Source organism: Capricornis sumatraensis, chromosome 6, assembly GCF_032405125.1.
Source record: "Capricornis sumatraensis isolate serow.1 chromosome 6, serow.2, whole genome shotgun sequence".
In the NCBI taxonomy this organism is placed as follows: Eukaryota; Metazoa; Chordata; class Mammalia; order Artiodactyla; family Bovidae; genus Capricornis; species Capricornis sumatraensis.
In genome coordinates this window covers 73,876,092-73,903,642 of record NC_091074.1, presented here as the reverse complement: position 1 = coordinate 73,903,642, position 27,551 = coordinate 73,876,092, and the positions used below count along the sequence as shown (strand labels likewise).

General features: G+C 47.1%; 1 protein-coding gene across 1 annotated transcript; it reads left to right on the top strand.

Annotated features, from left to right (window-relative positions):
- The first annotated feature begins 930 nt into the window (after positions 1 to 930).
- On the top strand, positions 931 to 16,760 carry LOC138080747 (putative serine protease 47). Its single transcript, XM_068973612.1, has 6 exons — positions 931 to 959; positions 1,137 to 1,435; positions 2,433 to 2,616; positions 4,058 to 4,335; positions 6,624 to 6,784; positions 16,413 to 16,760. Exons 1-6 carry the CDS (start codon positions 931 to 933, stop codon positions 16,758 to 16,760), a joined length of 1,299 nt encoding a protein of 432 aa, XP_068829713.1.
- Positions 16,761 to 27,551: the final 10,791 nt, after the last annotated feature.

Below are 27,551 nucleotides of genomic sequence, written 5' to 3'. Positions count from 1 at the left end.
ACATGTGCTCCACAAGAGAAGCCACAGCAATGAGAAGCCTGCACACCAGAACGAAGAGTCCTACTCCCTGCTCTCTACAACTAGACAAATCCCTCGTGGAGCAACAAAGACCCAGTGGAGCCAAAATAAATTAAAAAAAAAAAATATATATATATATATATATATTTTTAAGTTCTAATTGCCAAATAAATGAGTATGAAATGGGTAAGAAATAACACCGCAGAGAATATAGTGAATAACTATGTCATGCCTTTGTATGGTGACATATCATAACTATTCCTATTATTTTGAAATGTGCAGAAATATCCAATCACTATGTTGTGTAATAGCAACTAACAGCATTGTAGGTCAATTATACTTCAAAAACAAATCCACAGAAAAAGAGATATCAAATTTGTGGTTACAAGAAGCCAGGAATGGGGAGGTAGGGATTAGATAGCTATAGTCAAAGAAACAAGCTTCCAGTTATAAGTTAAGTACTAGGAATGTAATATACAACATGATAAATATAATTAACACTGCCCTATATTATACAGGAAACTTATTAGAGTGAATCCTGAGTTCTCATCATTGGAAACACATTTTTTTTCCTATTTTTTTAATTCTGTACCCATGTGGGTTCACTAAATTTATCAGGATGACCATTTCATGGTGCACCCAAGGCACATCACTATGCTGCTGCTGCTGCTGCCAAGTCGCTTCAGTCGTGTCCCACTCTGTGCGACCCCATAGACGGCAGCTTACCAGGCTTCTCTGTCCCTGGGATTCTCCAAGCAGGAATCCTGGAGTGGGTCGCCATTTCCTTCTCCAAATCACTATGCTACGCACCTTAAACTTAAAAGATTGAAAAAAGAAAGAAAAAAAGAATGGACTTAGGTTAATATTAATGTATCAGTACCGGCTCACTACTTGTGACAAACGTGCAGAGTAATGCAAGATCTGATCATTGCGGGAAACGGGTGAGGAGGAATATTTGAACTCTTTTTATCATCTTTGCCGTTTTTCCGCACATCTAACGCTGTTCTAAAACAAAAGGTTTACTTAAGTATAAATCAATAAATTTTTAAAACATTTACTGAAAATCATTGACTTGTCCTTTGTATAAATGAACTTGATGGTTTAAAAATTAAAAGTAGCGCTGTTTATAAAGTTTTCAAGAAGATAGGGGTGGATTGGGGTTGGTCTGGGGCGGGGCCAGAGCAGGGTGGGGTCAGGCTGGGGTCAGTAACCCTGGCAATGGGCGGGGAGGCGGGGATCCCCCAACGCCTAGGCCAGCCCGCGGCTCTTCTCTGGCTGCTGCTGCTGAACGTGGCCACCCGGGAGCTGCGAGGGTCCCCAGCCACGGCCGCCCCCGGCCCGACTGCAGGCGATGGGGGAGCGTTGAGGGGCGGCGCTCCGACTTGGCGAGCACAGCGGTTGGCTCCGGGAGCTACAGGTGAGTTGGGCCTCCATTCGGGCCAAGATCTCCTAGCCTACAGGGCCTGTGGGCGGCCGGCTGTGACCAGGGCCTGGTGAGTCACTAAGTATCATCTTTTCTCTGGCCTTCCCTCCAACCAGGCAGCCCAGAGATCCCCTCCACACAGGTGGGTCAGGCCCTCCACCGTGAGGCCTCTGGGAGGGAAGAGACCCAATTCCTTTGTGGGGCTGTGGGAGTGGGGACTAGTAGGGTCTGCCCTGGAGGTTGGAGGCTGGGTGGAAGAAAGTTCTAGGACTACTGAGTGAACAGGCCTGAGTCCAGGGACCAGGGGTGTCATTCCCCTCACTGAGGCCCTGGGAGCTCAGGCCCTAGACCGGATGCCGGTCTCAGGGGGCCTGGGCACACTCCTGCCCTCCCGAGTGTGAGTCCTAGAACCAGGCTGTCCCCATTAGCCCACTCCTTCTTCTTTTAGACATGGAGACTCCTGCAGAGTCAGAGAGGGGAGTGAATTGCCCCAGATCACACAGCACCACAACTTCTGCCTGCAAGTCTCCTCCCTAAGACATGGGGTAGAGTGGAGGGAGCACAGGCCCTTAGAAGCCGTGATCTTGAGAAAGTAATGTTGGTAACTTCTGAGACCTTTAGTTCTTTGATCTACCAGACAAGGCATTGAGGCGAGCGAGGTGAGGGAAGTGAGGTCTGTGCCATGCCCAGCGCTCGGCAGCCTTGCTCAAGGATGTCCACCTGCCTGGAGACGCTCCTGTGAGCTGGTCCCTCCTTGTCCCACCCCCCAGACCCCTGGGTCCTCTTCCCCACAGGGCTTGATGTGTTGTGCTCTGCTGTCCAGTCCTCAGTGGCAGCCAGTGAAGGCAGAGTCCTGTCATTTTGGCTACACCACTAGACGCCTGGCCTTTTGGCTAGACTGCTAGACGCCTGGCCTTGGTTTTCCCATCTGTGAAGTGGGGAGAGCTTCCTGGTTGTGACATTTGGGGCACCAACAGTGTCTCTATTGTAGGTGGCAGCAGAGTTTCCACGGTGTGCGGGAAATCCAAGGTGATGGGGAGGATCTATGGTGGCCGGGACGTGGAGGCTGGCCAGTGGCCGTGGCAGGCCAGCCTGCGGTCCCAGGGCTCGCACATCTGTGGAGCTGTCCTCATTAACTCCAGCTGGCTTCTTTCCGCTGCCCACTGCTTTCTCAAGTGAGTCTCCCTCCTAGGCTGCCAGCGCAGGCTCTGGCAGGGGAGGGGGATGCAGGGGAAGATGAGAAAAGGGGGATGGTGTCCCATGTCAGCTCCTCTGGGCTTTCCTCTGGGCAGTCTGTGGCCTTCAGAGGCATGTCGTTCCTGCCTTTGGGCTGTGTACCCTCCACCTGGACTGTCCTCCCTGCTCACCTGCCCAGATCCTCCTCATGCTCTGCCCTTGGCCCCTGTGTCCGTTCCCCAACACAGGTGTGCCTCAGGAAAGCGGCAGTGTCAGTCCTCACTGCCATGTGGTGTGGACCCATCTCAGACCACAGCTTCTTCTCAGTGTCCCCATATTTCCAGGTGTCAGACTCTTGGCGGGGGCCTGGGACCACATGTGTGGCCAGCAGCTGGGAGATTCTTATTAGTCCTGCGAAACTGTGCCCAGGAGGAGTCACAGTCACTGGCGTGCATGCAGGGAGCCGTGGTGCCAGGCTGCATAAGGGGGAGGTGGGCTCCCTGGGAGAGTGACAGGGCTGCTCAGAGTCTAATTCACCTAGCCAGGTGGGGCTGGCTCAGTGACTGGCTTCTGAACGGATGAGGAGGGGTCACTAGGGAGTTCAGGCATCACAGCCCAGTTCTGGGCACTGGAGCTTTGAGGGCTCAGAGTTTATCGGCACCCGCTCTGTGCCATGCTCCGTGCAAGACCCTTGGTGGCATCAGGGGTGGCAAATCCCACCTCACCGTGTCTCCATCCTGTCAGAAGGGAAAGCCCAGCATGGATGAGAAGGGCAGAGCAGATGAGGTGGGGGATCAGGAGAAGATGTGTGGAGAGGGAGGCCTTGCTGGAGGGGAAGGGTTGGGTGAGGGGAACATGAGAGAGGGTCTGCAAGTAGATGAGCTGTGAAGACAGTCAGGGAGGTGGGAAGTTTCAGCACCTGTGTTGGGGGAACAAGGCAAAGTTCCATTTCCTGCACCCATTTGCTCATTTATTTAACAAATCTTTTGTCCTTGGAACTAAGTGGAGAAGCAGGCCTTGGGCATGGATGTGTTTAGAGAAAGGGGATGGTTAACAGGAGTGTGGGGCCAGAAGGTGGGTTGTATGGCATCTCGGGTAGGGTAAAGTTAGAGCCTGAACTGAGCCAGAATGCCTGCTGTGTACAATCAGAAGGCCTTCATTTAATGACCTCACCAAGGACCTTTCCAGAACAAGGATTCAGTGCTTCCTCAATTCTAGTGTGTGATGGAGAAGCCAGCCATATGTCTGAAACTGTAAGTAGGGTATCAATTAGCCTCAGGAAAGAAGGGCTCCTGAACATTAGAAATGGGGAGACAAAGGCTGTCTGGTGTCATGTCGGGTGGAGGGGTCCAGAGGCGTGTGGGCAGTTAGATGAGGATGCAGGGAAAGAGCTAGTCCCCACTTGGAGATGATGGTGGCAGTGCGCTTTTCCTCCTCCAGGAAATCCAAAGCCCCGGAGAATTACCAGGTTCTGCTAGGAAGCACCCAGCTGTACCAGCACACCCCTCAGACCCGGGAGGTGTCTGTGAGCCGGATTATCACACACCCAGACTTCGAGAAGTTACATCCCTTTGGGAGTGACATTGCCATGTTGCAGCTGCGCTTTCCTGTGAACTTCACCTCCTACGTCATCCCTGCCTGCCTCCCAGTCCCTGGCATGAAGCTCCCCAGTAACTCATCCTGCTGGATAACTGGCTGGGGGATGCTCAACGAGGAAAGTAAGGGGATGTGGGGAGTTGGAGGGGGGATGAGAATGGGGAGGAGGAGGAAGGGGAGAAGGACAGAGGGGCAAAAAAGAGAGGTGTGTCTCCACCTGAGGCATCCCCAGGCAAAGGTCCCCTTGGCCCACTATGCTTCATTTCCAGAGGACTGAACCATTCTAGTTCTAATTCTGAAAGTGTGTGATTCTAAAGCTTTGGTGTTCCCTAAGTGTAAAACTCTGAAGTCTGGGAATATTTGACTTTGGAATCAAGAATCTGAGTTCTTGAAGTCTTTCTGGTTCTTGATTCCAAGGTTTAAATCAACCATAGATCTGAGATGACTTGATCTAACTCAAAGGTCATGGTTGGGGCCTGACTCCTTCCAGGTCACTGACAAACTCTCTGATTTCCCAGTGCCATAGGAGGTGCTTTGGAAAAGTGGAAAAAAACTCAAATATGACCTCTGACCTCTGAGTCTGCCTGATCAATTTAGAATTATTACAACTTGAGAAGGTTTCACTCTCCAGACCTCACTTTGGTTTTCTCCCAGGTCAGGTCATCTATCTAATTTGTAGACTTGTTAGACAAACTGAGTAACATGAAAAAATTGTATTTTTTAAGATTGAAAGAGAAGAAAAGGAGACCAAAACTTATGAACAAGAGTCTCCACTAAAGAAAGGAGTGTCTATGACTTGGTGAAATGCTTACGATGCCAAATTAGGGAGGGAAAGAATATTTATTTGTCATTATTTGTAGGGTCATAATTTGGTATGGTGTTTCTCTACAGAGGTGCTGCAGGCATTTTGAACAGATGCTGCTTCATTAGGTGGGATGTTCCAGCATCCCTGGTCCTTGCCTATTAGTGTGTCGGTTAACACTCAATAATCATAGGACAAACAACTAGGTCCCCAGAATTCTCACACCACCCACACAACACACATGTATACCACACTTCACACTTCACACACACACACACACACACACACACACACACACACACAGACTGGTTCCTCCTGAGGACAGGGACCCTGTCTTTCTTGTTTCAATATCCCAGTCCGTGCCCCAGGCAGGGCCTGGCACCTGGTAGGTATCCCACTGCTGCCCTGGGTGCTTCTTCCCTGGACCTCCAGACTGATCTCGGCTCCCACCCTGTGTGCTCTATGTTACTCTCCATGTAGCCGTTTGAGTATTTGCTTTAGAGCAGGAGTCATGCCAGTTCCCTGCTCATCACCCCCAGTGCCTTCTCATTTCTACTTAAAATAAGGTCACAACTCCCTGCCTTGGCTCTCAGGCCCCATTACTCTCTCTCACCTCCTGCTGCATCCCTCACCCACACCACCCCAGCCAGCAGGCCTCCTTCCTGCCTTGACGATGCCAAGGCCATTCCCACCTCAGGTCTCCACCTTGGCTGTCTCCCTGGATGCATTTACTCTCCCAACTAACCTTGTCATGACTTGTTTCTTTACATATACAACTCAGCTGCCCCTCTGAGGAGTTTACTTGATCATGTGAGCTAAAATAGGCAACCCCTAATGGCACATCTTCCTGTTATATTTCCTTTATACCACTTATTAGATCTAAAGTAATGCTATTTATTTACTTCATTTACCCTGTCTGCCGCAACTAAAATATTCCCCTGTATCATTAGTTAAAAGATACTTAGCACGAGGATAGAGCAATAAATGAGTAATTGAATGATGAATAAATCAGTGATTGGATGAGAGAATGGATGGGAGAAGGAGGGAGTATGAGTGGGTGGAAGGGAAGATGGTTGGGCGGGTGGGTGAAAGGGTGGTGGAGAGAGATGCAGTGAGTGGTCTATTGCTGGAGGCGAGAATGGAGGGATGGATGAAGAGATGAGTGTATAAGCAAATTTATGGAAGGGTGAGTGGGTGAATGGGACATGAGGAAAGATAGGTAGATGGATGGAGGGACAAGTGAATGGAAAGCCAGGTTAATGATAGACAAAAGGTGAGTGGATGAGATGGTTTGTGACAGGGTAGATAGATTGGTGAATGGTTGCTAAGCACCAGTGAGTGGCATGTGTTGGAGGGATTTGCCTTTTTCCTTTGTGGAATAGGAGGAGTGTAGTTTGTTGCTATGAAATAGGTGGAGGGAATAGGATGAGTTTGGAAACGTTTGAGAAACACGGGAGGGCTTATTAGGCATAGGTAGAAGACTGAAACAAGGATGAAAGCTCAGCTGTGCAGAGAAAACCTCATGTTGAGGGGCAGTGCTGACTGGTAAGGCAGAGCTCTGTAGCTCGGCTACAGCATCCTTCCCTGATTTTCTTCTTATCCTCACAGCACCTCTGCTCAAACCCTTCCATCTCCAGGAGGGTAAGGTGAGCCTCATTGAGAACAAGTTCTGTAATATGTTATATGGATTTGCGAAAGGCAAGAACCTCTCTGTGCAGGAGGACATGCTGTGTGCTGGGGACTTCTCCACAGGAAAGTCCATCTGCCAAGTGAGTAAGGTCCTTTCTGTTTCCCCTGCTGGTCTCAGGGCCTCGGTTTCTCTGGGGAGGGGCTGTGTTGCCTCTGCTCTCTTTGTGGAGCCCCTGGGACTTCCCGTTTCCTCCTCCATGCGTCTTCCTGGGCTCCATCCCTTGGCAGTGTCCCCCAGGTCAACCCCCCTTCCTAACTCCCTTGCACATGAGGGCATCGACAGCATCTATTCTTGAGGCATATATTAAAGTTTTTATTGAAGTGTAACATACATACAAAAGAGTATATCCATGCTCTTTTCATAAGTTGGATAAATGTTCACATAGTGAGGCAACATGTGATCAGTACCCCAGAGGCCCCGCTCACACCTCCTTCCTGTCACCAACACCCAACACAAACCACCATCTTCACCTGTAATACCTTAGATTAGATTCTGAATGTTCTGTAAATAGAATGTATTTCCAGTTGTCAACCTTTCTTGTCTTAACGTTGTATTTGTGAGATTCGTCCATACTGTTGCCTGTAGTTGTAGTGTGTTCAGTCTTCTTACTCTATCGGACGCTCCTCTGTCCACTGAATCCTATGATCAGGTACACTGTAATGCATATTTTTGTACTTTCCAAATTTTTCATTTCATTTCACTTCCAAATGTTTTATCTTCTATTTCACAAAACCCTTGAGTAGAATTATTGGATTAAAAGGTACATGTATATTAAACTTTGGCAGATGTTACCAACCTTCTCCAAAGTGGTTCACCATTTCCACTCATTCAAGCAGTGGATGAGAGTTCATATTCTCACCAATACTTAGCACTTTCCGTCTTTTCTTATTTTCATAATTATTGTGGTTGATGAATTAAATGTACTTTTGCATATTTACTATCTTTGGACATATTTTTCTGTAACATTTCCTTTCAGGGTTTTTCTCCCCTCTCACTTTTCTGTTGGGTTGCCTGTCTCTTCCTTTAGGGGCTCTTTGTGCATTTTACATATTCCAGATATCAGTCTGCTGCTGGATATTTGTTTTTGGGGGTTTTGGTTTTGCTTTGTTTGTTTGTTTTGCCTGTGTTGGCTGGGTGTTAGTTGTGACAGGCAGGCTTTCCATTGCAGCGTGTGGGCTTCCCTTTAGTTACAGCATGCGCGCTTCAGAGCGCATGGGCTCAGCAGCTGCAGTATGTGGGCTTAGCTGCCTTGGGGCATGTGGGATCTTAGTTCTCTCACCAGGGATTGAACCTGCATCCTCTGCATTGGAAGGCAGATTCATAACCACTGGACCACCAAGGAAGTCCCACTGTTGGATATTTGATTGTGAAGCTTTTTTTCCACTCTCTGTGGTGCCTTTTTATAGGTGAGAAAACAAGCCTGGAGAGGGAAAGTGGCTACCCTAAAATAAGACACCACAACTTGGGCCCCTGTGTTCTGATTCCAAGCCTAACCTGACCTCTACCACATCATCCTCAGGGCCCAGGCTCCCAAGCTGGCATCATGTGCTGATTCTTCCATAGATGGTGTCGTAGAGTGGAGGGGAAGTGTTAGGGTTCGGGAGTTAGAGACACTGCACCAGCATGTGACCTTGGGTGGTCTTTTCAACTTCTGAGCCTGTGTCCTCATTCATAGCGTAGGGTGTTGAGGCCTCCGTCATGGGATTGTTGCAAGGATAGTATAGTAGGTTGGATAGTGTCTCCTAAATTTGTGTCTTCTAAATCTCAGAATGTGACCTTATTTAGAATTAGGTCTTTGCAGAGACGATTGTTGAGAATCACAAGATGAGACCTTGCTGAATTTAGAGTGAAAGAAGAGAGTGAAAAAGTTGGCTTAAAGCTCACATTCAGAAAACGGAGATCATGGCATCTGGTCCCATCACTTCATGGGAAATAGATGGGGAAACAGTGGAAATAAAGTGTCAGACTTTATTTCTGGGGGCTCCCAAATCACTGCAGATGGTGACTGCAGCCATGAAATTAAAAGATGCTTACTCCTTGGAAGAAAATTTATGACCAACCTAGATAGCATATTGAAAAACAGAGACATTACTTTGCCAACAAAGATCCGTCTAGTCAAGGCTATGGTTTTTCCAGTGGTCATGTATGGATGTGAGAGTTGGACTGAGAAGAAAGTTGAGCGCTGAAGAATTGATGCTTTTGAACTGTGGTGTTGGAGAAGACTCTTGAGAGTCCCTTGGACTGCGAGGAGATCCAACCAGTCCATTCTAAAGGAGATCAGCCCTGGGTGTTCTTTGGAAGGAATGATGCTAAAACTGAAACTCCAGTACTTGGGCCACCTCATGCGAAGAGTTGACTCATTGGAAAAGACTCTGATGCTGGGAGGGATTGGGGGCAGGAGGAGAAGGGGACGACCGAGGATGAGATGGCTGGATGGCATCAATGACTCGATGAACGTGAGTCTGAGTGAACTCCGGGAGATGGTGATGGACAGGGAGGCCTGGCGTGCTGCAGTTCATGGGGTCACAAAGAGTCGGACATGACTGAGCGACTGAACTGACTGAACTGACTAAATCCAGTGACTTGTTTTCTCATAGAAAGACGGAGAGACACAGATAGTTGATTTCAGACGTCTGACTTCTAGAACTGTGAGAAGATCAATTTCTGTTGATTTCAGAGGAGTTAGCCAGTCTGTGGTGATATGCTTTGGCATGCCAGGAAATGCACATAGGAGGGATGAGATGCACCTGGCCCACAGGATGGCCTCACAGACAGCTGTTTTCATGGCGGCCCAGTGAGCTGCTGAGCCAGAGGGGAGAAGCTTGGCCCCTTGCCCTCCTTGTAGGAGGTGGACCCAGGTTTCTTGGTTCCCAGTCCACAGCCAGTGGTATGAACTGTCTGGCTGTCTGGCCTGGCCTGTCCTTCTCACAGAGTCAGCTGCACCTGAAGGTGAAACAAAGGGCTCAGACCCTGAGTCCCCATCTGCTGTCACCCGAGACCTCCCTTCCAGCCTGCAGAGGTCATGCCCACGGAGCTCAGGGCTGGAACCCTTTGTCTCCTTGCCTGCTGGACATCCATAGGGCCCCTTGAGCCCACTCCTCCTCTCGTTTCGTCCCAGGCTGAGGACAGCACTGAGATGGACCCCCAAGAGCCAAGGCATTAGATGACCCCCCTCCTCCCTCTCTTAGCCTTTCAGTCACCACAGCCTACCTGAGACACTCCATCTAGACTCATCTGCTGCCGCATCACCTGCTCCAGCCCCCACCCTGAAACCCAGGCCCCTCTCCTCTCCTTGGAAGTACCCCTCCCCCTGTGCAGGGCACTCAGAAACAGGTCTGAGGAGAGACAGGCCACAGAGGCATTCAATGCTCAGACTGCAGGGCAGGAGAGCCCTGGTTTCAGTATTCGATCTGTCATTTACTGGGATTGTGACCTTAGCTAAGTTTCCTCACCCATGAAATGGCGTTGCTAACAGCCTCCTCTTAATAGGGTCCCTGTAGAAAGTTTAATACTGTGCCTGACATTCAGTAGGTACTTAGCAAGTTTTTCATATGGTTCATGGGGTTCTCAAGGTAAGAATACTGAAGTGGCTTGCCATTCCCTTCTCCAGTGGACCACATTCTGCCAGACCTCTCCACTATGACCCACCCGTCTTGGGTTGCCCTGAGGGCAGGCTTAGTTTCATTGAGTTAGACAAGGCTGTGGTCCTAGTGTGATTAGATTGACTAGTTTTCTGTGAGTATGGTTTCAGTGTGTCTGCCCTCTGATGCCCTCTTGCAACACCTACCATCTTACTTAGGTTTCTCTTACCTTGGGCGTGGGGTATCTCTTCACGGCTGCTCCAGGAAAGCACAGCTGCTGCTCCTTACCTTGGATGAGGAGTATCTCATTCCACCACCCTTCCTGACCTTCAGCGTGGGATGGCTCCTCTAGGCCCTCCTGTGCCCGCACAGCCACCACTCCTTGAAAAAGCAAAATGATAGGATACTGAAAGAGGTACTCCCCAGGTCAGTAGGTGCCCAATATGCTACTGAAGGTCAGTGGAGAAATAATTCCAGAAAGAATGAAGGGATGGAGCCAAAGCAAAAACAATACCCAGCTGTGGATGTGACTGGTGATAGAAGCAAGGTCCTATGCTGTAAAGAGCAACATTGCATAGGAACCTGGAATGTCAGGTCCATGAATCAAGGCAAATTGGAAGTGGTCAAACGAGATGGCAGGAGTGAACGTTGACATTCTAGGAATCAGTGAACTAAAATGGACTGGCATGGGTGAATTTAACTCAGATGACCATTGTATCTACTACTGCGGGCAGGAATCCATCAGAAGAAATGGAGTAGCCATCATGGTCAACAAAAGAGTCCAAAATGCAGTACTTGGATGCAATCTCAAAAATGACAGAATGATCTCTGTTCGTCTCCAAGGCAAACCATTCAATATCACGGTAATACAAGTCTATGCCACAACCAGTAATGCTGAAGAAGCTGAAGTTGAACGGTTTTATGAAGACCTACAAGACCTTTTAGAAGTAACACCCAAAAAAGATGTCCTTTTCATTATAGGGGACTGCAGTGCAAAAGTAGGAAGTCAAGAAACACCTGGAGTAATAGGCAAATTTGGCCTTGGAATGCAGAATGAAGCAGGGCAAAGACTAATAGAGTGTTGCCAAGAAAATGCACTGGTCATAGCAAACACCCTCTTCCAACAACACAAGAGAAGACTCTACACATGGACATCACCAGATGGTCAACACCGAAATCAGATTAATTATATTCTCTGCAGCCAAAGATGGAGAAGCTCTATACAGTCAACAAAAACAAGACCAGGAGCTGACTGTGGCTCAGATCATGAACTCCTTATTACCAAATTCAGACTGAAGTTGAAGAAAGCAGGGAAAACTGCTAGACCATTCAGGTATGACCTAAATCCCTTATGATTATACAGTGGAAGTGAGAAATAGATTTGAGGGCCTAGATCTGATAGGTAGAGTGCCTGATGAACTATGAACTGAAGTTGTTGACATTGTACAGGAGACAGGGATCAAGACCATCCCCATGGAAAAGAAATGCAAAAAAGCAAAATGCCTGTCTGGGGAGGCCTTACAAATAGCTGTGAAAAGAAGAGAAGTGAAAAGCCAAGGAGAAAAGGAAAGCTATAAGCATCTGAATGCAGAGTTCCAAAGAATAGCAAGAAGAGATAAGAAAGCCTTCTTCAGCGATCAATGCAAAAAATAGAGGAAAACAACAGAATGGGAAAGACTAGAGATCTCTTCAAGAAAATTAGAGATACCAAGGCAATATTTCATGCAAAGATGGGCTCTATAAAGGACAGAAATGGTTGGGACCTAACAGAAGCAGAAGATATTAAGAAGAGATGGCAAGAATACACAGAACTATACAAAAAAGATCTTCATGACCCGGATAATCACGATGGTGTGATCACTCATCTAGAGTCAGACATCCTAGAATGTGAAGTCAAGTGGGCCTTAGAAAGCATCACTACAAACAAAGCTAGTGGAGGTGATGGAATTCCAGTTGAGCTATATCAAATCCTGAGAGATGATGATGTGAAAGTGCAGCACTCAATATGCCAGCAAATTCAGAAGACTCAGCAGTGGCCACAGGACTGGAAAAGGTCAGTTTTCATTCCAATCCCAAAGAAAGGCAATGCCAAAGAATGCTCAAACTACCACACAATTGCACTCATCTCACACGCTAGTAAAGTAATGCTCAAAATTCTCCAAGGCAGGCTTCAGCAATACTTGAACCATGAACTTCCAGATGTTCAAGCTGGTTTTAGAAAAGGCAGAGGAACCAGAGATCAAATTGCCAACATCCACTGGATCATCAAAAAAGCAAGAGAGTTCCAGAAAAACATCTATTTCTGCTTTATTGACTATGCCAAAGGCTTTGATTGTGTGGATCACAATAAACTGCGGAAAATTCTGAAAGAGATGGGAATACCAGACCACCTAACCTGCCTCTTGAGAAATCTGTATGGAGGCCAGGAAGCAACAGTTAGAACTGGACATGGAACAACAGACTGGTTCCAAATAGGAAAAGGAGTACGTCAAGGCTGTATACTGTCACCCTGCTTATTTAACTTCTATGCAGAGTACATCATGAGAAACACTGGACTGGAAGAAACACAAGCTGGAATCAAGATTGGCGGGAGAAATATCAATAACCTCAGATATGCAGATGATACCACTCTTATGGCAGACATTGAAGAGGAACTAAAAAACCTCTTGATGAAAGTGAAAGAGGAGAGTGAAAAAGTTGGCTTAAAGCTCAACATTCAGAAAACGAAGATCATAGCATCCAGTCTCATCACTTCTTGGGAAATAGATGGGGAAACAATGGAAACAGTGTCAGGCTTTATTTTGGGGGGGCTCCCAAATCACTGCAGATGGTGACTGCAGCCATGAAATTAAAAGACTCTTAGTCCTTGGAAGAAAAGTTATGACCAACCTAGATAGCATATTCAAAAGCAGAGACATTACTTTGCTGACTAAGGTCTGTCTAGTCAAGGCTATGGTTTTTCCAGTGGTCATGTATGGATGTGAGAGTTGGACTGTGAAGAAAGCTGAGCACCGAAGAATTGATGCTTTTGAACTGTGGTGTTGGAGAAGACTCTTGAGAGTCCCTTGGACTACAAGGGAATCCAACCAGTCCATTCTAAAGGAGATCAGCCCTGGGATTTCTTTGGAAGGAATGATGCTAAAGCTGAAGCTCCAGTACTTTGGCCACCTCATGCGAAGAGTTGACTCATTGGAAAAGACTTTGATGCTGGGAGGGATTGGGGGCAGGAGAAGAAGGGGACGACCGAGGATGAGATGGCTGGATGCCTTCATGGACTCAATGAACACAAGTCTAAGTGAACTCCGGGAGTTGGTGATGGACAGGGAGGCCTGGCGTGCTGCAATTCATGGGGTCACAAAGAGTCAGAGATGACTGAGTGACTGAACTGAAGCTGAACTAGCAAGTTTTGGCTTTCAATATCCTGGCCTGTTCTGTCTCCTTCTACCAGGATTGTACCTGTTCTTCTGGGCCTGTCTTGGACCTGTCCTCTCACCCAAGGTAGAATTCACTGCCCTGGCCCCATCCAACACATATACACACAGTACACAACACACACACACACACACACACACACACACACACACACACACACACACACACACACTGCCTTGGTTTGCTCTGTCTCTTCAATAGTGCAAACCACAGCTCACTTTCCATGGGATACACTAGTGTTGGGGCTTCCCACTAGTGCTGAGAGCTCCCTAGGGTGCAGGAGGCTTTTGGAGCCCTTCCCATCTCCCACAGACTGGCCCAGATTTCACCATAATATCAGCAACCATGAGGCTTATCTGCACGAATCCTGGAGGCCTGTGGTAGACAGGGACCAGGCCTTCCCCTGGCCTTGAACAGCTCAGGGAGGGTACACTGTGGGGAAGGCCAAGGGCAACCCAGGTGGGGACACCAGAAGGGAAGAACTGAGTTGATGATGGCACATTCCCAATGTCCAAGAAGCCCCTGGTGTGACTTTCTTGGTGCTTTGGTGACATCACCTTAAATTGGTGGCTCAGACAACAGAATGTATTATCTTACATTTCTGGACGTCAGAGTCTAAAATCAAGGTGTGGGCCTGGCTGCTCCCTTCTGGAGGCTCTAGGAGAGAACGTTTTCTTGCTTTTTCTATCTTTTTAGAGGTCCCCAGCATTCCTCGGCTCATGGCCCCTTCCTGCGCCACCAAATCACGTTGCTCCTCCCTCTGCTCCTGTCATCACATCTCCTCCTCTGACTCTGACCTCCTGCTTCCCTCTTTCCTCATGAGTACCTTTGTGTTTATGCTGGATCCAACCAGATCATCCAGGATAATCTTCCTATTTCCTGATCCTCGACTCCATCACAGCTGCTGAGTCCCTTTTGCCACGTAAGGTAACATAGCCCCAGGTTCTGCTGATGAGGATGGCCATCCTTGAGGGTTACTTTTGGCTAGCCACACCATGTACCCTTCTCTTTCCTTCAAGTCACCACTTCCCCCACCCCTCCCTCTCAGCTGGAGAGCTTGCTTCCTATTTCACTGAGAACTTCAAAGCATTCTGTTGGACAAAATGCCATTCATCTTCCCAGTCCAGTGGACATCTTCCATCTCTTCTGAGCCTCCTGGCCCATTGTACCCAGTCCCTCCTGGAGCTCTGGGTGTCCAGAGGCTCCCTTGCTCCATGTCTTGTCTCCGCTTTCACGGCTCTCGTATAAATGTGCAGTGGCACTCTCCTTCCCGCTACTGCCCAGTTTCTCTGCCTCCTTTCCCCCAGAGACTCCTCCTAATAGCCCTGGATCTAACTCACTCTACCCAGGAGTGTCCCCAGTACCACCAGAGCCACATGGCCAATGTCCCTGGGGACCTGTCTTGCCAGATACACCCGTGGCCCCAAATCCTCCTCTCACTCGGCACTTGACCAAGTGTCACTGCCATTTCCTGGGCACCAGGACCAGCCAGCTACTCCACTCTGCACCTGGTCCCCTCCCTGCCCACCTCTGAATGCTGGAGACCCCGGGGCTATACCTCCCCTCCACACCGCCTCCCTGAGATAGGCTCAGTTCTCCATGGGCGTCAACTCCAACCCCCACCATAAGGCCCTGGGAATCCGAGTCCCGTCTACCCCCCTCGCTTCCCATATGTCATTGCTCTTCCTCCCACCCACCTGGCCATCCCTCCTCTCCTCGTCTGCACTCACTGCTCCCTCTGCTCCAGCATCAGAAAGTTGGGTTGTCCCATTTGGACTCTCAGCTTGGGAAAGCTCCATGTTTCCACCCTATGAAATGCCTTTCCCTTCCTCTCCTGTCCCTTCCATGTGTTGTTTCCACATGTCACATCTGACAATGACAGGCTGGTTGCCTTATTTACAATAACTCCATGAAAGAGGAACCTTGACATTTCACCCCTGTGCCCAGGGCAGAAGCTTCCCTGGATGCTGGATGTGCGTGTTAGACAAGTGTATGGAAGGCAGCAAGCACAGCTATCCTGCTCCTCTCACCCTGCCTCCAAGGATGACACCTTCCCTTTGGGTGATGAAGTGAGAGATTTCCACCCAGGTGGTCCTGCCCTGACAGCATTTCAAGACTCCAGTAACTCCTAGCAGCTTTCAGGGGACCCTAGCAGCTTTCATTGCTCTCTGAGTAATACAGGCTGCCTCCCCCAGGCCTGGGTATGGGCACTTTCTGAAGATGCTCAACCAAGAATTTGAGAGAAAACTAAAGGACTGACGAATTGAGTGAAAAAGGAGGCGGACCTGGGTGGACATGTGCTGCTGCAGCTCAGAATTTGCAAGATCCAGGTCTGCAGCAGCTTCAGCTGGTTCCACTCTCAGACCAGCCTTCTTGAGCTCAGATCCTGCAGCTGTCTGTCCCTTCTCGGCCTTGGACAGTGCTTTGTCCCTGGCCACCACACCCTCCCTGGGCATAGGATCCATATATTGATGGATATAGATCTGTGATTGTTTTGAGGGTCAATCAGGACTTCCTGAAGCATGATTCCAGTGCCTGCCTGCATGGCTTAATTGGGCTGATCTGCAGTGGGAAGTTGGTGCTTGGAATTTCACAGAATGAGGCTGGAGGGCAGAGACTCATAAGCCCCACCCTGCTACCTGGTCTTCTCAGAACTGGCTCAGTCACTCACGTGAACTCCCATTTCTTTCCTAGGGCGATTCCGGGGGCCCCCTCGTCTGTGACTTCATCGGTTCCTGGGTTCTGATGGGGCTGGCCAGCTGGGGTTTTGACTGCCGACACCCCATCTACCCCAGCATCTTCACCAATGTCGCCTACTTCACCAACTGGATCGAAGAGATCCAGAGACTCACACCCCACCCTGAGCCCATGTCTGCTCTTACACCGCTCCCTGAGCCCACGTCCACTCCTCCACAGACCCAGTTTCCACACCAGTCTCTGCAGGCTGCCGCCTCGTCTGTGCTGGGCACAGCCTTTGGGCCTCCACAGACCTGGCCCCTGCTGCTGTTCCTGCTTGGTTCCCCGAGGCAAACCATGCGGTGATGCACCAAGCCCCTCAGCTCCTGCTCTGTGCCTCAGGCTCCAGCCTCCTCACTGGAACCTTCCCCTCTCCCCTCCCCCAGCCCCGTCACTCTCAGTGGTCCCTTCTTGGCTTCCCTGTCTACCAGCTGTGACCCCCACAATCCAAGCTTGAAAAGCCAAATAAAAACAAATGAAAGAGTCATCCTGATTCTGTCTTGGGGCCCTATTGCTCCTCCTGATCCTCAGCACTCAGCCCTTCTCTTGAGGTCTGTCGTCTGATTCCCTGGACAAGCAAACAGGAACCGGCAGGAACATTACAGCAGGAGGAGGCAGGGGTGGGGACTCTGAAGGAGTCCAGCTGGGGAGAGAGAAGGGTGTCTTCCTACCATGGAAATGCACAGGCCTCAGAGGAAGAACATCAGTCAGCTCCAGTTGCCGTAACAAATATCACAGGCAATGTGTTCTAGACAACACGCATTTATCATCTCACGGTTCTGGAGCCCAGCAGCCTGAGGCCTCTCGCCTTGGCTTGTAGACACCATCTTCTCCCTGTCCTCACACTGCCTTCCCTCTGTGTGTCTGTGTCCACGTTTCCCCTTCTTAAAAGGGCACCAGTCATATTAGATTAGGACCCAACCTAGTGGGTCCTATTTTAACTGAGTTATCTCTTTAAAAGCTCTACTCCAAATAAAGTCACATTCTGGGGACCTCTGGTTGTCCAGTGGTTGACTCCAGGCTGCCACTGCATGGGATGTGGGTTCAGTCCCTGGGTGGAGAGCCAAGATCCCACTTGCTGGACTGCGCAGCCAAAAGAAAGTCACATTCTGAGGTGCTGGAGGTTAGGACTCAACATAAGAATTTGGGGTACACAATTCAGCCCGTAATAGGAAGTAAGACATATCGTCAGGTGTCTGTAGTGCAGGGGAGTAAGGTAGTGAAGCATCACTCCCCGGGTTTGGAGGAGGGAGGAGCTCCTCCTGGTGGAGGTAGAGGGAAGTTCCCAGAGTCCAGGACAATTGAGTTGAACTGGAGTATAATGACCCAGGCCATAAAGAAGGGAGTTCCAGCCTGCAGCACAGAAGGCTCTTGAATGTGGGGGATCTAGGAGACTGAGCTGGAGACAGGACGAGGAGGCCCTTGTCAGGCCGCGAGCTGAGGTCCAGTCTGGCAGTCCTCACATCTCTGATCCTAGAGTAGACTCCCAGAGTCTCCCTCAGCCATCTCCGTGCTCCCTCAACCACTTCCATGGCCCCTCCCCCTCCCCCATGTCCCCTTATCCACCCCCACGTCCCCTCACCCACACCCATGTCCCCTCACCCACCCCCACGTCCCCTCACCCACCCCCACGTCCCCTCACCCATCCCCCACATCCCCTCACCCACCCCCACGTCCCCTCACCCACCCTCACATCCCCTCACCCACCCCCATGTCCCCTCACCCACCCCCTGGTCCTAAACTCACTGCCCCAGCTTCCTGGGTTTGATGCCTGGGCAGGGAACTAGATCCCATGTGCCACAACTAAGAGTTACCATGCTGCAATTAAAGATCCTGCATGGCTCAGAGGGTAAAGCGTCTGCCTGCAATGCAGGAGACCTGGGTTTGATCCCTGGGTAAGGAAGATCCCCTGGAAAAAGAAATGGTACTCTTGCCTGGAAAATCCCATGGACAGAGAAGCCTAGTAGACTACAGTCCATGGAATCGCAAAGAGTCAGGCACGACTGAGTGACTTCACTTTCACTTTCACTATGCTGCAACTAAGATTCAATGCAGTCAAATAAATAAATAAATATTTTTTAAAAAGAAATATGCATTCATGTCTACCATATGCAGGCCCCCAACATGCAAGAGCTGCATTCCCTGTTCTCACTTTTAGGTTCAGAAGGGACATAATGAACTGAACTGAGTTACAACAAAAGAGTAAAATCTTGGGTTGGGGGTGGATGTCAGGGTGAGGATGAGAGATAGAGAAGGGGGATTACAGAATAGTTGAATCAAGGCCCACTGCTTACCACTTACAGAATCAAATTTACAAATGCTGATAGAAAGGAAAGTTGTCTTTTATCAGAGTGCCAGCAATCTGGGAAGATGATAAACTCCGTGTCCCTCAGAAAACTACTTCTGGAGATTCTACTCAATAGTGAAAATTTTAAAGGAAAAGTGAAAGTCACTCAGTTGTGTCCGACTCTTTGTGACCCCGTGGACTATACAGTCCTTGGAATTCTCGAGGCCAGAGTACTGGAGGGTGTAGCCATTCCCTTCTCCAGCAGATCTTCCCTACCCAGGAATCGAACCGGGGTCTCCTTCGTTGCAGGCAGATTCTCTACAAGCTGAACTACTAGGGAAAGGAGAGAAGTAATTTCAGTTAATCCTTGAGATTGAGTCAGAGTCATTGCATGCAGGCTCCAGGACTCCCTGTGATCTTCCTCTAGTCCTTATCTTGTTCACACAGTTTGTTTACGGGATTACTAAAGGGGAGTCTAGGAAAGAAATCTGGTCACCTGTTAATTATTCAGTCTTAGTTTCTTACTTCTTTGCCATACTGAAAGAACTGACAAGTTAGGCAAGGGATTGCGTGATTAAAAGATCTGAAAGGTGTGCTCAGGCTTGAGTGCCTGGTTAAAGGTTAGGTACCATATAGTGAAAGTGAAAGAAAGTGAAGTCGCTCAGTTGTGTCCGACTCTTTGCGACCCGTGGACTGTAGCCCACCAAGCTCCTCTGTCCATGGGATTCTCCAGGCAAGAATACTGGAGTGGATTGCTATTTCCTCCTCCAGGGGATCTTCCCAACCCAATGCAGGCAGATGCTTTAACCTCTGCACCACCAGGGAAGCCCAGGTACCATATATATAGCCTTGCTAAAGTAGCAAGGACAGAGGCTTTCTGCTGAAGGCAGTATCCAGCAAGGAGGTGTTTGCACGATGAGATGGTGTAGGTGCTAGTGCATCCAGTCATGTCTGACTGCGACCCCATGAACCGTGGCCCACCAGGCTCCTCTGTGCATGGGATTTCCCAGGCAAGAATACTGGAGTGGGTTGCCATTTCCTCCTCCAGGGGATCTTTCCAACCCAGGGATTGAACCTGAGTCTCCTGAGTCGCCTGCATTGCAGGCAGACTCTTTACCTGCTGAGCTGTCAGGGAAGACTGAGGTGGTATAGATCAGGGTCCACATGTTTGGAAATGACATGACACTCAGGGCACTAAGCAATGTTTTTAGAGTCCACAAATCTTTCTCTCCCACTTTCTTTTATAGAGATTTTAATTTTGAATTCCCTTTTTTCCTGTTTTACACTGACTCTTTTTCCCTAAGTTATTTTCTCTTTCACTGATTATTTCAGTTTTTTCATCCTGACATATATGATAAAAATTTATTTCATTCATTGATACTTCTGTAGTGACATTTGTTTTGTTTTACTGCTTCTTATGCATGGCATCCGGGCCCATTGCTGCTGCTGCTAAGTCGCTTCAGTCGTGTCTGGTTCTGTGCGACCCCGTAGACGTCAGCCCACCAGGCTCCCCCACCCCTGGAATTCTCCAGGCAAGAACACTGGAGTGGGTTGCCATTTCCTTCTCCAATGCATGAAAGTGAAAAGTGAAAGTGAAGTCACTCAGTCGTGTCTGACTCTTTGCAACCCCGTGGACCGCAGCCAACCAGGCTCCTCCATCCGAGGCATTCTCCAGGCAAGAGTACTGGAGTGGGGTGCCACTGCCTTCTCCATCCAGTCCATTACTTCATGGCCAATAGAAGGGGAAACAATGGAAACAGTGGCTGACTTTATTTTTCTGGGCTCCAAAATCACTGCAGATGGTGACTGCAGCCATGAAATTAAAAGACACTTACTCCTTGGAAGAAAAGTTATGACCAACCTAGACAGCATTTTAAAAAGCAGAGACGTCACTTTGTCAACAGAGGTCCGTCTAGTCAAGGCTATGGTTTTTCCAGTGGTCATGTATGGATGTGAGAGTTGGACAATAAAGAAAGCTGAGCTCCGAAGAATTGATGTTTTTGAACTGTGGTGTTGGAGAAGACTCTTGAGAGTCCCTTGGACTGCAAGGAGATCCAACCAGTCCATCCTAAAGGAGATTAGTCCTGGGTGTTCATTGGAAAGACTGATGTTGAAGCTGAAACTCCAATACTTTGGCCACCTGATGCGAAGAACTGAGTCATTTGAAAGACCCTGATGCTGGGAAAGATTGAGGGCAGGAGAAGAGGATGACAGAGGATGAGATGGTCGGATGGCAATCACCGACTCAATGGATATGAGTTTGGGTGGACTCTTGGAGTTGGTGTTGGACAGGGAGGCCTGGCGTGCTGCGGTTCATGGGGTCACAAAGAGGCGAACATGACTGAGTGACTGAACTGAACTGAACTGACTATATTACTGGTCTACTGCAAAAGGATGTAACTTAGAAACAGCTAAGTGGTAGAGATGATTAGGACAAGGGATGAGGAAAGAAGCAATGTTCCCATGGACTTAGGAAATAGCATGGATAAGTTCTTCCAGAGTACCCACAGTCAAAAGGGTTGTTTCCAAAATGTGAACAGTTGAGAAACATGGAAGACACTTTAAGACATTTCAAATATATATTTAGTAGTGGGTGAATGATTATGTGCTATGTGAATTATATCTCGGTAAAGGTGCCTAAAAATAAGTTCAAAGATGGATCTAGATCTAGATACATAGGAGTTCCAGAAGGGAATAGAAAGGATGCTAGTGAAGCGTTAGTGAAGAGACAGCAACTGATAATTGCCGAGAACTTAAAAGAAATCTAACTTCTCAGGAAGAAAGTCTTGGATACAGTCTGGTGACTCTGTAAAAGTATAAGGAATAAGAAAAACTTTAAAGGCTACAATGCAGAAGTAAGACGTGTGTGCAGTTGAAGTCCTCCTCCATCTATACCCTCAATATCACTTCCCTCGCCACCCACCAGCCCTATTATCTGCTTAGTGTGTGGGTGTGCACCTATATCCATCGTGTATCAATATCTATTATACTATTTATCCATATTTATGCAAGTATATTATATAGTTCCATATGTTTGCTTTTCATTAATAAAGAGGCTCTTATAATACATTTGCTGTACAACTTTCTCTTTTCATGCCACAATAAACCATAGGCATCAGATTCAACTTCTTTATTGTAAAGTTTTTCTTTTTTTTTTTAATGTTATTTAAAAATAATATTCCTGGAACATCCCTGGCAGTCTGGGAAAGTCTCCCTGCTTCCACTGCAGCAGGCGTAGGTTTGATCCCTGATCAGGGAACTAAGATTTTACATCCTTACAGTGCAGCCTAAATTTTAAAAATAATGCTTGCTATATTTTTTCAAATTCAGAAAAAAATACAGAGGAAACCATAATCTCACTCTCCATCTATGGATGTTTTTAAATAATAAAAGCAATAATCATTCATGGCTAGAGAATAGAAACCGTTCAGAAAAGAAAAACATGATAGCATGTGATTCTTCCTAGAAAGAATTACATTTATTAACATATACTATCCATACTGATTTTTCTTTTGTTTTAAAAGTTAACACAAAAGAAATCACTATAACATTGTTCCACACATTGATTTTTCACTTAATAGTGAAAGAGATCTTGGAGATCTCTACATACTAGTTTTATGTAAAGCTATAGTATTCTTTTCTTTTTAATGGATTCACTATATTCCATAAAACATAATATATTGTACATAAGTACAACCATTTACTCTATATGGAATACATTGTATCTACTCACAGTCACTTACATCCTCTGATGTTCCTTTCATATTCTCCTTTTTTAATATTTGTTTTTATTTATGTGGCTGCTCTGGGTGTTAGTTGCAGCAGCGCTTGGGATCTGTGATCTTCGTTGGGGCATACAAGATCTTCAGCGGTGGCATATGAGCTCTTTTTTTTTTTTTTTAAGTTGGAATATAAGTGCTTTACAATGTTGTGTTAGTTTCTGCTGTACAATGAAATGAATCAGTTATATGTGTACATATATATCTACTCCCTTTTCAGCCTCCCTCTACCCTTCTCCCCCACATCCCACCCATCTAGGTCATCACAGAGCATCAAGCTGAGCTTTCTGTGCTTCAAAGCAGGTTCCCACTACCAATCAATTTCACACAGCAGTGTACACACATCAGTCCTAACACCTCACCCGCCCTACCTTCCCCTTCCCCTCTGCATCCGCACGCCCATTCTCTATACTTGTGTCTCTATTCCTGCCTTAGAAATAGGTTCACCTGTATCGTTTTTCTAGATTTCACATACAAGGGTTAATATACTGTATTTGCTTTTCTCTTTCTGACTTACTTCAAACTCCAGGTCCATCCATATCTCTACAAAATGGCCCTGTTTCATTCTTTTTAGTGGCTGAGTAACATTCCATTGTATATGTGTGTATTCTTTATCCATTCATCTATTGGACATTTAGGCTGCTTCCATGTCCTAGCTATTGTAAATAGTGCTGCTATGAACATTGGGGTACATGTGTCCTTTTGAATTATGGTTTTCTCAGGGTATATGCCCAGTAGTGGGATTGCTGGGTCCTATGGTAGTTTTACTTTTAGTTTTTTGAGGAACTTCCATACTGTTCTTCACAGTGACTGTACCAATTTACATTCCCACCAACAATGCAGCAGTATCTCGCAATTTGGTTCTCAGAGGATCTAGATTAACACAGTATACCTGGGTCTCCTTGCTTCATCAATCTATTTGTCTATTCTAGGTCTGCTATCACAGAATTTTAATTACTACAACTTTGTGTACATTTGGAAATTCAGTTGAATAAATCCCCTACATGGTCTTCTTTGTCAGAATCTGCCTATTCTTATGCATATGTTTCCAAGTGAACTTGTTTGATAAATTTTTTTTCTTTTTAATTAATGCACGTACATGATGATGAAAGGCTATGTGAAAAGCAAGTTTCCCCTCCCATCTGTAACCCCCACTTCCAGAAATTCCCTTCTCCAAGGAAACTATCGTTATTAGGTTTTTCTGTGTTGTTCCAGAAGTATTCTAGATATACACAAGCATGTGTGCATATGTACACATACATACGCTCCTTCCTTTTTGGCCCTGGTTGTAGGGTAGAATGCACTCTGTTCTGTACTTTGCTTTTTCATTAACAATAGATCTTGGAAAGCTTTCAATGTCAATATTTATAGTTCAGCTTCATTCTTTTTAATAGCAATTTAGCATCCTATTGTTCCCTTCCAATGCACATTAAGTAGTTCCCAATCCCTTGCTATAACAAAGAATGCTACCGTGAATCAAAGGAACTTTAGAATCATCTTGTCAAGTTCTTTTTTTTAATCCAACTGGGATTTTAAGTGGGACTTGCCTTGAAATTTATAGATTTAATTTGGGCAAAAGAAACACCACTATATTTGGGTCTTCCAAACCAGTTCATGTACAATGATTTTCCATTTAGTTAGAAGGAAAAAAAATTATGTCCATTGGTCAGCTTTGACAGCTTTTGTCAATATAGGTCTTGTACTTTTGCTTAGATTTTTTTTCCTGAGTTTTAGTTTCCTTTGCTTGTTCTTCTTTTTTAATGATTACCACAATAATTTTAGTGAACATCCATTATCTCATACAGACACAAAATAAAAAGGAGAAAATATTTTTTCCTTGTGATTTAGGGCTTACTCTTTTTAAAAAGGGCTTCCCTGATGGCTCAGAGTAAAGAGAGTCTGCCTGCAATGCAGGAGACCCAGGCTCATTCCCTGGGTCAGGGAGATCCCCTGGAGAAGGGAATGGCTACCCACTCCAGTATTCTTGAGGTGATATTTCATTGTGGTTTTGATTTGCATTTCCCTGATGATTAGTAATGTTGAGCATCTTTTCATGTGCCCATTGGCCATTTGTATGTCTTTGGAAACATGTCTATTCAGTTTCTCCACTCATTTTTTGATTGGATTGTTTTTTTATTTTTTTGATGTTGAGTTGTATGAGTTCTTTGTATATTTTGGATATTAACCTCTTACCAGATATATTATTTGCAAATATCCTCTCCCACTGAGTAGCAGCCTTTTCATTTTGTTGATTGTTTTCTTTGCTGTACAAAATCTTTTTAGTTTGATGTAGTTTCATTTGCTTGTTTTGCTTTATTTCTCCTTCCCTGAGGAGACAGATCTAAAATAATGTTGCTAAGACATGTCAAAGAGTGTACTACCTATGTTTTCTTCTAGGAGTTTTATGATGTCAGTTCTTAACATTTAGGTCTTTAATCCCTTTTGAGTTTGTTTTTGTCTATGGTGTGAGAAAGTAGTCCAGTTTGTTTCTTTTGCATGTATCTGTCCAGTTTTCCCAAAATCTATTTTTATTTTTATTTTTTGAAATGTTTATTTATTTGGCTGCACAGGTCTTAGCTGCAGCATGTGGGATCTTCACTCTTCATTGCATCCTGTGGAATCTTTAGTTGCAGCAGTAAACTTTTTATTGTAGTGTGCATGAGGGATCTAGTTCCCTGAGAAGGGATCAAATGCAGGCCCTCTGCATTGGTAGCAAGGAGTCTTAGCCACCGGACCACAAGTGAAGTTCCCCCAGTACCATTTATTGAAAGGCTATCTTTTCCCCATTGCATATAGTCTTGCCTCTTTTGTCATAGATTAATTGCCCATGTATGTGTGGGTTCACTTTGGGGCTCTCTATTCTGCTGCATTGACCTATGTACCAGTATCAACCCCACCCAGCACTATGTTAGGCACCTGAGACTAATAAAATATTAGCCTGTGGTTGAGGTGGTTGGGTCACAAAGCAGCCAACTGCAGAGCCCTCCCTTGGGTGGGTCTCTGGGCTATTGCTGGTCCACTGGTGGGTGAAGCCAGATGGCTGGCTGCAAGGTAGGGTGTCTCAGAGCCAGTGTCAGCCCGCTGGTGGGCAAGGCCTGGCCCATGGCATCCCTGGGGCTGGTGTTGGCTTGCCAGTAGGTGAGGTTGGTTCCTGACACAGCTGGCTGTGGACTCTGAGGTGTTCCAAGTGTGTGTGTGTTAATCACTCCATCGTGTAGGACTCTTTGCAGTCCCATGGTTGTAGCCCACCAGGCTCCTCTGTGCATAGAATTCTCCAGGCAAGAATACTGGAGAGGGTAGCTATTCCCTTCTCCAGGAATCTTCCCAACCCAGGGATGGAACCAGGGTCTCCTGCATTGCAGGGAGATTCTTTACCATCTGAGCCACCAGGGAAAACCTGGTGTCAGTCCACTGGTAGGAGAGGCTAGACCCTGAGGCATTTAGGTGAGGGGCTGAAGGTGTCCTGAGGCTGGTGTTGACTTGTTAGCAGGTGGGTCCGGTCTTGGCTGGCTAAAGGGGTTGTGATAGCCTTAGGGCTGGCATTTCCCCAGGGGTGGGTGGAGCTGTGTGCTGGGATCTCTGGCTGCAGAGTTCTAGGGTTCCCGGAGTTGGCTTTGGCCCACTGGTGGGTGGGTTTTGTCCCCAACTGGTTAGGGACGCAGGGGTTCTTATGGCAACTGGTCTGCTGATAGGTGATGCTACAGCCCTGCCTGGCTAGCTGCTTGGTCTGGGGTATCCCAGCACTGGTGCTAACTGCCTGACGGGCAGGGCCACGTCAGCACTAATAAACTAGAGTGAGGATTCCAAAATGGCTTTTGACAGCATCGGCATCCTCATGGTGGAACGAGCCCACCAGAATGGCTGCTTCCAGCGTCTATGTCCCCAGTGGAGTCCCAGTTGCCTTCCTCATCTATGGGAGGCTCTCCAAGACCAGCAGATGGCCCTTTTCAAATGGCTACTTCCATCCTAGATATCCGCGTGTGGGAAAAATTTTGTCCACTTGCATATTAACCTATTTGAACCAGGATATGTTCTATATGTTAGCAATGAACAACTGGAAAAGCCATATAAATGTGGCATCTAGTTTCTCTATCTCAAAATATGAGATGGAGAAAGCATATAGAGAATCACTCGTGGAACATTTTTATGGGCCAGGCCTGAAGGAGGCATACATTACTTCTACTTACCAAATAGATGGGGAAACAGTGGAAACAGTGTCAGACTTTATCTTTTTGGGCTCCAAAATCACTGCAGATGGTGATTGAAGCCATGAAAATAAAAGATGCTTATTCCTTGGAAGAAAAGTTATGACCAACCTAGATAGCATATTCAAAAGCAGAGACATTACTTTGCCAACAAAGGTCCGTTTAGTCAAGGCTATGGTTTTTCCAATGGTCATGTATGGATGTGAGAGATGGACTGTGAAGAAAGCTGAGCACCGAAGAATTGATGCTTTGGAACTGTGGTGCTGGAGAAGACTCTTGACAGTCCCTTGGACTATAAGGAGATCCAGCCAGTCCATTCTAAAGGAGATCAGCCCTGGGTGTTCTTTGGAAGGAATGATGCTAAAGCTGAAACTCCAGTACTTTGGCCACCTCATGTGAAGAGTTGACTCATTGGAAAAGACTCTGATGCTGGGAGGGATTGGGGGCAGGAGGAAAAGGGGACAACGGAGGATGAGATGGCTGAATGGCATCACCAACTCGATGGACGTGAGTTTGAATGAACTCCAGGGATGGTGACGGACAGGGAGGCCTGGCATGCTGCGATTGATGGGGTCGCAAAGAGTCATACACGACTGAGCAACTGAACTGAACTGAAGGGTAAATAAAAATCCAACACCTGTGCTGGTTTCTCTGTCACTGAGGGGAGACAAGATCTTCAACAGGAGCTATGCACTAAGTCACTCTCCTGAATGCATTGACAGCATGGAACATTAGGATTTCTTCATTGGGTAAGTGTTGAAAGTGTTCTGTGTTGGGGAAGACATATGAATCTGATATACTGCAGAAGCAAAAGCTAGCTAGTTGT

Excerpts from the sequence above, each read along its gene's own strand:
- LOC138080747 (XM_068973612.1), top strand. The coding sequence starts at position 931 with ATGCAAGATCTGATCATTGCGGGAAACGG. Across the intron at positions 960-1,136 it reads CTGATCATTGCGGGAAACGG|CGCTGTTTATAAAGTTTTCA; the intron begins GTGAGGAGGAAT and ends AATTAAAAGTAG. Across the intron at positions 2,617-4,057 it reads GCTGCCCACTGCTTTCTCAA|GAAATCCAAAGCCCCGGAGA; the intron begins GTGAGTCTCCCT and ends TTCCTCCTCCAG.